The sequence below is a fragment of the Aethina tumida genome, chromosome 6 (assembly GCF_024364675.1).
Source record: "Aethina tumida isolate Nest 87 chromosome 6, icAetTumi1.1, whole genome shotgun sequence".
Classification (NCBI taxonomy): Eukaryota; Metazoa; Arthropoda; class Insecta; order Coleoptera; family Nitidulidae; genus Aethina; species Aethina tumida.
In genome coordinates this window covers 14,883,354-14,893,271 of record NC_065440.1, presented here as the reverse complement: position 1 = coordinate 14,893,271, position 9,918 = coordinate 14,883,354, and the positions used below count along the sequence as shown (strand labels likewise).

At 39.5% G+C, this 9,918-nt stretch overlaps 2 protein-coding genes across 2 annotated transcripts; one reads left to right on the top strand and one right to left on the bottom strand.

The window, feature by feature from the left end:
• Positions 1-141: 141 nt before the first annotated feature.
• Positions 142-8,542, top strand: LOC109602651 (carboxypeptidase D). Its single transcript, XM_020019076.2, has 17 exons — positions 142-652; positions 837-973; positions 2,883-2,985; positions 3,044-3,343; positions 3,398-3,527; positions 4,097-4,276; positions 4,333-4,430; positions 4,845-5,353; positions 5,407-5,607; positions 5,657-5,789; positions 5,845-5,954; positions 6,008-6,199; positions 6,250-6,769; positions 6,818-6,959; positions 7,013-7,275; positions 7,332-8,090; positions 8,147-8,542. Exons 1-17 carry the CDS (start codon positions 340-342, stop codon positions 8,266-8,268), a joined length of 4,212 nt encoding a protein of 1,403 aa, XP_019874635.2. The 5' UTR covers positions 142-339; the 3' UTR covers positions 8,269-8,542.
• A 36-nt stretch (positions 8,543-8,578) lies between these two features.
• On the bottom strand, positions 8,579-9,548 carry LOC109602652 (uncharacterized). The gene is made up of 3 exons (XM_020019077.2): positions 9,284-9,548; positions 9,106-9,198; positions 8,579-9,054 (listed from the first exon to the last, which is right to left on the bottom strand). Exons 1-3 carry the CDS (start codon positions 9,416-9,418, stop codon positions 8,914-8,916), a joined length of 369 nt encoding a protein of 122 aa, XP_019874636.1. The 5' UTR covers positions 9,419-9,548; the 3' UTR covers positions 8,579-8,913.
• Positions 9,549-9,918: the final 370 nt, after the last annotated feature.

Here is a 9,918-nt window from a genome sequence, read left to right as displayed (position 1 = left end):
TAATTAATAAGTAAACAATTAATTTCCATACATTATTTAAATATTAAGCTTTGAATTAAATTATAAAAAGCCATTCATTGGATTGTGCAGATGTACTGATGGCCAACAACGGCAACGCCGCAATGTGCGGTACCCAAAACAGATGACGTGCATTTGTTTTTGTTCACTTTCAACCATGTCGAAGCCCACTTAGTTCAGAATCTCAACAAAAAAAAACAAGTTCGAAAAACCACAGTTTCGAACACGAAACAATTAGTGCAAAAAGGTAAAAAAAATACCCATCGTTTCGCGTGCACGAAAAATCATCCAAGAAGCAATAATTAACGGCCGTCCATCGATATGCGGTCGACGATCAACATAGCTGTGATAACTGTAATACTGTCCGGCGTCGTGGCCCTGACCATACCGGAAAATGGGGAGATCAACGAGAAATTCCTCGACGAACCCCGCTACATGGACTACCAGGAGGTGACCAACCTCTTCAGGGAGCTGCAGTCCGAACACCCGAACCTGGTGCGGCTCACTTCAGCCGGGAAGAGCGTGAAAAGACGCGACCTGTGGGCCCTGGAGATACACGGCAACGTGAAGAATCGCACCGTGTTGGCCCCCATGTTCAAGTATGTGGCCAACATGCACGGCGACGAAGCCATAGGTAAATTATTCTTGTTAATTAATTAACGGGTTTTTTATGCCCGATAAGACCCGTGTTTATTTGATCAATTGCTGCTTCATAAATATTTGCGCAGACGGAAAACAATTACGTGATTTCCGGGGAATCACACGTACCAATCGTCAAAACTACTTATGTTTTATTTATTTATTTATTTATTTTTCAGGAAGGCAACTTATGATTTATTTGGCCCTGTATCTCATCAAAAATTACGGAAAAGATGAAAGGGTTACTAAATTAGTAAACACCACTGACATTTTTTTAATGCCAAGTATGAACCCAGATGGCTATGAGAATTCGCAGGCAAGTTTTAATTGAATTTTTCCATTTTATTACTTTATTGTTTATGAGTTTTTAACATTCTGGCATATTTAAGATAAAGCATAATTTTTATTTCAAGGTTATCATATTTTGTTAGTATTTTTTTAACAGTAAAAGATAATAAACAAACTTTTTCCATAATCTTAGTAGGGAGTACCCCTCCTACGCCACTAAATAATTTTCTTTTATTCAGTTTTTCATATTCTTTGCACAATTTAGAAAAAATGTACTCTTGATTAATTTTGATATAATATAAAAACCACAATTATTGTGTGGGTGGTACCAAATATATGTATATGGACACAAAATGTTCATTAAAGAGTCCTTTATACTAAAAAGCATATAATATATTCTGAGAAACTTAATACAGCAAAATGACTATATTTATTCTATGGGTGGTACTAGATGGACGTATATGGACACAAAATCTTCATAAAAAAATTTTCTATATAATTTAGTAAAGAAACTATAATCTTGTTCCATTTTCTGACAGTCTTAATGCTTGAAATCCTTTCAGTAAAATTACTGTATATATTATTTGGGTGGTACTGGATTTACGTTTTAAAATGTGCGTGAAGAAGAGTCCTCTATGAAATAAAACATAGAACATATTCTGAGAAACTTAATATTTGAAGTTATTTTTATCAAAATGAGTATATTTATTTTATGGGTGGTACTGGATGAACGTATATGGACACGAAATATTCATAAAAGAGTTCCCTGCACAGAAAAGTACAGTACATACTCTAATAAACCTAATTCTTGGAAACATTTCAACAAGATAACTATAATCATTGTATAGGTAGTACTGAATGATCGACTATGAGCACAAAATGTTCATAAAAGAGTCCTCTATATAATCAGCAAATAAACTATTAAGTTCTTCAATTTTCTGACAGCCTTAATACTTGAAATTCATTTAGCAAGATTACTGTATTTATTATTTGGGTGGTACTGGATTTACATCATAAAATGTGCGTAAAACAGTCCTCTATAAAATAAAACCTAGAACATGTTCAGGAAAACTTAATACTTGAAGTTATTTTCATCTAAATGACTATGTTTATTGTATGGGTGGTACTAGATGAACGTATATGGGCAAGAAATGTTCATAAAAGAGTTCCCTGCACGAAAAAAGCACAGTACATACTCTAATAAACCTAATACTTGAAAACATTTCAACAAGATAACTATAATCATTGTATAGGTAGTACTAAATGATCGACTGTGAGCACAAAATGTTCATAAAAGAGTCCTCTATATAATCAAGCAAAGAAACTATTATGCTCTTCCATTTTCTGATAGTCTTAATGCTTGAAAACCTTTCAGCAAAATTACTGTATACATTATTTGGGTGGTACTAGATTTCTAGAACAATTTCTTATTAGTTTTTTATATTATATACTATATTCTTCACTTATTTTAAAAGATAGAAGTCATAAATATATATTTTTTATTTTATTACAATATTTATTTACTTTTAATATGTATTGCGTAAGTCAAAATAATCTTAATTTATTTTTTATAAGTGACGCAATTCTAATAACATATTTTATACACATTGAACTACGTCGTAATTTATTACACCATAAAAATCAGCAATATAAAATTTCAATTGTTATTTATTTTCAACAAATTTTATTTAAATTCGTTTGACTTATATGAAAATATATTAATGCAAATCAAAACTTCAAATCAAACCAACCATGATAATGTGATAATAATGATTGAAGGTTCTGCTAAAAATAGTTAATGAGATTTCCTCTCAGTAAATATTGACACAATTACACGTAAACATGATTATGGTGCACAGTAAAATTTCCTTTAACAAAACCAATTTGTTTCATTTCAATTCCCTTGAAAATTTACAAGAAATCAATGATTTTTTCAGGAGGGAAATTGCGAGTCCAAACCCCGTTACGTAGGACGTGAGAACGAGAACCACGTCGACCTAAACAGAGACTTCCCCGACCAGTTCGAACCCACCAGAGTCGGTACGTTCACCACTTAAACCTGGCCCATCAGTTTATAAACCTAAAACACCATTTTCAGGCACCATATTGTCGGGACGCCAGCCCGAAACCATCGCCATGATCACCTGGATCATCTCCAAGCCGTTCGTCCTCTCCGGAAACCTCCACGGAGGCGCCGTCGTGGCCAGCTACCCGTTCGACGACTCCAGCGCCCGCAAGGAGTGCTGCACGGAGAGCAAGTCGCCGGACAACGAGCTGTTCAAGAGTCTGGCCCTGACGTATGCAACTCCCCATCCGCTGATGAGAAAAGGCGACGCCTGCAGGCAGGAGACGTTCCCCAACGGAATCACCAACGGAGCCTTTTGGTACGAAGTCAGAGGTAAATAAAAGGGTGGTACCGCAAAATTACGTCACTAACTATTGTTGGTTTTAGGTGGGATGCAAGATTTTAACTACGTGCACTCGAATTGCTTCGAGGTGACCTTCGAGTTGTCTTGCTGCAAGTTTCCCAAGGCTGATACTTTGCCGCAGGAATGGAGGAACAACAAGGAATCTTTGCTTAGGTAGTACCATAAGGAGTTCTTCGATTTTGGCAAACTAGGCTAAAAACATATTGTTTCACCAAATTATTGTTTTTATTGTATGGGTGGTACCAGATTTACGTCACAAAATGTTCATAGAAAAGTCCTCTATGTAATGAAGCATAATACGTGTTCCAAGAACATTTAAAACTTGAAATCGTTTCAGCAAAATGACTATACTTTTATATGGGTGGTACCAGATCAACGTATATGAGCACGAAATAATTGTAAAAAAGTCATCTATATAAAAAAACCAAAGAGCATATTTCTGAAAAACTTATTACTTGAAATCGTTTCAACAAATGGACTATATTTATTTTATAGGTGGTACTAGATGTACGTTTATAAGTACAAAATATTCATAAAAAAGTCTTCTATATAATTAAGTAAAGAAACTATTATTTTGTTACATTTTCTGAGAGCTTATAATCATTGAAATCATTTCAATAAAATGATTATACTATATGGGTGGTACTAGATTTACCAAGTAAAGTTAATCTTTCATGTAAACAAGTTTAATTAGTTGGTAAAATATAATTAATAAATTTCAGCTTCATCGAAGCTTCACACTGGGGCGTAAAAGGTTTAGTCACAGATTTGAACGGTGAAGCTGTGTTGGACGCCGATGTGGTGGTGGAAGGCATCAACCACAACGTCACCACATCCAACAGGGGTGAATATTGGAGACTTCTACTCCCTGGAGAGTATACACTCTTCGCCACAGCTTTTGGGTAACCTTTTTCCTCTTGTAAAATATTTTCAAGGCTTAATTTATGTGTTGTTGCAGCTTCCAACCGTCCGAAAGGGTGACAGTGACGGTAACCAAAGATCAAACTACAATCCAGAACTTCAGGTTGAAACGTACACCTCAGGAACAACAAAAAGGTAACGAAAGAGTTGCTTTCAGTCCGGATGAAAGCAAATGGTACTGGCAGAAATAGTACAAATTTAAGAACAATTTTTGGGTTGTCATGGTGAGGGGGTAGAATTTTAGATTAATGGAAAAAAAGACTTCTTTAATACTCCGTTCTGATACGCTTTATTCATTGCTCTCCTTGTTTATGAAATACATATGTTTATTTGTTTTATCGTTCCCGTCCTACTTTTATACTCTTTTTTTATATATTCTATATTATATTGTGTTACGATTGTAAATAAAAACTATATAAATGAATGTATGTATTTTATTCTAACAAACACCTAATCCTACTAAACTCATTCAGCTTCAGCTTCGCACACTTAACTCAAAACTCACCTCTCACCTCCTAATACAAAGAAATACAGAGCACAAAGTTGTAGGTGACTTCCAAACATTGGAACGAGCACCCGAAGAAACCGACCCATCGGGCTTCTTCATCCCCGACCACACAATATTCAAACACCACCACTACGACGAGATGGTCGATTATCTGAAGGACATGCACGGCATCTACCCCAACATAACTGACTTATATTCCATAGGAAAATCGGTGCTGGGACGTGAGCTGTACGTGTTCGTTCTCGGTACCACTCCTAAAACCCACGTGCCGGGCAAGCCGGAGTTCAAGTACGTGGCCAACATGCACGGCAACGAAATAGTGGGCAGAGAGTTGCTTTTGTACCTGATCAAATACATGTGCGAGCATTACGGCACCGACAAACGGGTCACCGACCTGATGAGTACCACCAGGATTCACTTGTTGCCCAGCATGAATCCTGACGGTTACGAAGCCAGTCGTGAAGGCGACGAGGGCGGTCTGATTGGCAGGAACAACGCCAACAACTACGACTTGAACCGCAACTTTCCGGACCAGTACTTCACCAACTCTGTAACTACTATTTTAGTCGACGTTGTTTGGGATAACTTAAGTACTTGTTTCAGTTCAATGCTATAACGCAACCGGAAGTGCAGGCAGTTATGAACTGGACTTTGAGGGAGAGATTTGTGTTGTCAGCCAACTTGCACAACGGTGCCTTGGTGGCCAACTACCCCTACGATGATAATCCTCAAAATGTCAACGGTGTCGAAAATCTGACGCCGGATGATGCCATTTTTAAGTACCTGGCACATTTATACGCCAACGTAATTTACTTAAAGTCATTTTGTTCATTAGTTAATTATATAATTTTAGGCACACAAATCAATGTACATGGATAAGCCTTGCCCGTTGTTCCCCCACGAGCATTTCGACGGTGGCACCACTAATGGTGCCAAGTGGTACTCGGTAACTGGAGGCATGCAGGACTGGAACTACAACGTAGCAGGTACACCCCCAAAAACAATAAATATTAACTTAAACCAATAATTGTGTGTGTCAAGGTTGTATGGAACTAACGCTGGAACTGGGCTGCGTCAAGTACCCAAGGGCTGACGAACTGAGCGAGTACTGGGCTGACAACCTCGAACCCTTGTTGAAGTACATGGAACAAGTAAGTACAATAACCGTACAACTAAGACAGGCAAATAAATGTGTTGTCTTCAGGTGCACAAAGGTGTAAGCGGCTTCGTACGTAGTACCATCGGCCACCCGATCGCAGACACCAAAGTCATAGTGGAAGGCATCCAACACGTGGTGAAGAGTGGCAAAGGTGGCGACTACTACCGCATTCTGTTGCCCGGCCTTTACAACATCACCTTCACGGCCTTCGGATATGAAAGCTACACCACCACCATTGTAACACTTCAAACAGCTTCACCCGACAGATTAACAGTCCAATTTTACAGATCATACCCGAAAGTGGGTCGTACCAGCTCAACGTGACGCTCATGAAGGACGACCCCACACATTGGGCCAACGCCTACGACTTTGACCTGACGGAGAACCAGTTCGGGCCCAAGTGGCACGACAACAGCGAAATCAACTCACTGCTTGCGGAGCTCGAGACCAAGTACGAGGACACGGCCGTTTTTCGGTCGGGCCAAACTGTCCTCTCCTCCTTTATTCAGTACCTGGAGGTCAGCCACGACATCGAAGGCACCGACGAAGGAAAACTGCACGTCGGGATTATGGGGAACCTGTTCTCTAACCAGCCCATTGGAAGGGAGATCGCCGTGTACTTGGCTAGACATTTGTTGGCCGGACACCAAGAGGGCGACCCCACTGTCGTGGACATACTGAAGAACGCTGTTGTCACCATTATTCCGGTGGTTGACAAAGGGTTCCCCAGCGTGTGGGGCGACTTTGACCGGGAAGTCTCGGGGAACAAGCGTCCTGAGGGCAACAAGTGCAACCCTATAACTTCCAGTAAGTTAAACAACAATTAATATTTTTAAACTGGCAATGGTGTTTCAGGTCAGAGGGACACAGGCAGCCTTCTAATGAGGAAGATTCCGTTTAACAACGAAGGCAAACTGGTGCAAGCCTTTAAAGGTCTTCTTGTAGCTAAAAAATTCGACTGGCTTTTGAATATTGAAGGTGGTGACTCCGGAATAATGTAGGTCTAATTCAGTTAATTAATGATCAATGTCTTAAGGTTTTTTGCTTTAGTTACCCAACAACAAAGCAAGAATACAAACTGTACAAAATCATAGCGGACAAATTTATGGAGAAAATGAATGCCCAACAGTTCTGTAACGAAAGAACCAGAGGAACTAACATTAATATGACCGAATATCTGTACAATGCGTACAGTACTCCTGTGATCACCGCCAAAGTTTCCTGCTGCGATTATCCTGCCATAGAAAACATTCCTTTCGTTTGGAGGGACGTTTTGCCCCCCATTATGGCTGTTCTCAACATGACCAGGACTGGTACTTCCCACTACTAAAGTACTGAGCACTTCTTACAAAGCTTTTGTTGCTTTTAGGTATTCAAGGGAGGGTCACCAACACTAGGAACGAATCCTTGGTGAATGCAACCATTTCGCTTCAAAAGATGGACAATCAAATTTATGAGGTGTCTAAGAATTTGGCCTATTACAAAATAATGGTACCCAATGGTGTGCACGTATTAACAGTCGAATCACCCGGTTACACAACCGTCACCAAAGAGTTGCTGGTTGAAGACAAGTACACAACATTCAATTTCGTCCTGTCCGATCAGCAACAGATTCACTATTCCGGCTTGAAAGTGGACACCAAAGACAAAAGTTTGGTGCAGCCCTTCCAGGGCAAAATCCCGACCGGCGTTAAAGGGCTGGTGCGCGACAACAAAGACCACCCAATTCCGGGGGCACACGTCACAGTGATGCCACAACAAATTGTCGTACAGTCCGACGAGAACGGCAAGTACGGAGTACCGCTGCCGCCCGGCAAGTACTCGTTGCAGGTGCACAAGGACGGGTACTTCGGGGACGTGAAGCTGGTGCCCATTTACCCTCACCCTGAGATGCCGACGGTCGTGCTGTTCACGCTGAAGAGAGACAGCAGCGTGTGGGGGATCCCCCGCATGGCCTTCATTCTTTTAACCGGTTTGGTGTCCGTTATGGCGTTGGGGTTGGGCATGTTCTGTTACATGGCTTGTAAGAAGAAGGAGGAGTACGGTTTGTTGTCGCAGGGTACCAGCTTCTTCGAGGAGTACCGGGACAATGAAAAGGAAACGGACATTTTCACCAGACCTTTTATCAGTAACTAACTTAATTAACTACCCTAATAAATAACATGAACAATTGTTTTCTTTTAGGTAAGGCTGTAACGAGGCCTTATTACGATGACGACGATGAGGAGGAGTTGGCCTATGCGGACGTAGAAGGCCCGGATATATCTTCAGACGATGACGAAATTATCTTGCTTCAGCAAAGATAAAGTTGCCGAAATTTTGCCTTGTAAATACCAAATATTAAGGGCCATACCTATATAGTATAACATTCCCCCACAACTTACATTTTATAAAGTTTTTATACCAACATTCCCAACCCCCTTATCTTGATCTGTATTGTGTATATTATAATTGATTATTTATATGTAGCTATGTAGTTGAGTGAGAGTTTGAGTCATTTTAATTTTATAATTTTATTGTTAAGTATATTTTCCTATTATGTCTGACAAATTTTTATATTAATAAACTTATTATTATTAACCAGTCTTTGATTTAAATCCTTGGCGACAAAAACACTTTGATTTTAAACAGTATTAGTTTATTTAAAACAATAGAATCACAAAATTCGAAGCATTATACAACAGTGAAGTTGGTGTTTGTTGGGTCACAATAAAATTATCAATTCATGGTTTGATAATCCGCAAACTTTGATAAATTCACAGACTTTCACTAACCCTAAATGGAAGCACTTCGGTATACCAACCGTGTTTTAGGTGTTTTGCGGTATATTAATTTATTTAAATTTAATCTGACGAACATTTAACATCCATAATATATATAATTTATAATAATTACATTAACCTTAAGATTTAAAATGATATTATGAGCTTGTTTCTTTTCAACAGACAAATTCAGGAACTGGATTCTTGTGATTCGTCTTTAATCAACGATTCACATTTCCCATTTTCGTGCAGGTTCGTTTCAGTTGTGCCAGCAGTTTCACCGGCACCCATTTTTATCCTCAACAGGTTCGTCAGGGAACCACACGAAGCCTAAAATTAACATCCCTGAGGAATATGTAGGTAATTTAATTTGCAAAAGACCTTAAATCTGTCCAACTTCTTCTGCGTGACCGCCAGGATGTTGTTCAGTCCACCCACCACGTTTCCAACCCCTTCACTTTCCTGCTCGGTCCCCTAAAACTCGAAAAAGTTATAACCGTGCAATAGTAATTGCCTACCTTAGTAATCAGCAACGTGGCGTCATCTCTTGCACGTTTACCGTCAGGTCTTGTTCCTCCAATTCCTGAGTTTCGTCCTCCACCTTTTTATTGCTCATGAATTGCTCGTAGGTTGGTTTGTCGACGCCCAGCAGTTCGGCCCTCATGCACTCGTACTCGTACGTGCCCTCGGCCATTGTTTATGCGTCGGTTTACGTACGATTTTCGGTGATGTTGAACGGAGTTGAGGTTTTACGTGGACCGGGACATGTTGAGGGCATGTGACTCGTGCCGGCGGGACACTGTTGCCGCAGAGTATTGATTACGGCGGCGGCGTCGCGGCTGCGCGCCCTGAAGGGGTCGATTTAATTGTTTAATTTATTGTTCACGAATATTATATGTTGGTGTAAAACATAAATGGACGTAAAGTATTTATGCTCTATTCAAGTCTGTCTATTTAATTGGCCTGATGGGTATCGATGAAGTGACAATCTAATTCAACTCAAATTTTAACTGTGTATAAATAATTGATTTATAATAAAACAGTATATTTAATAAATAGGAGACTCATTAATCTCCTACTTATCGAATCAAATGAACTATTTAAGGGGAGGGATCAAGCTTCACTACACGACCAATCAATATGCCGATCGATAACTGATTGATTGGATCTTTGACGCCAATCAGCGACGACTCA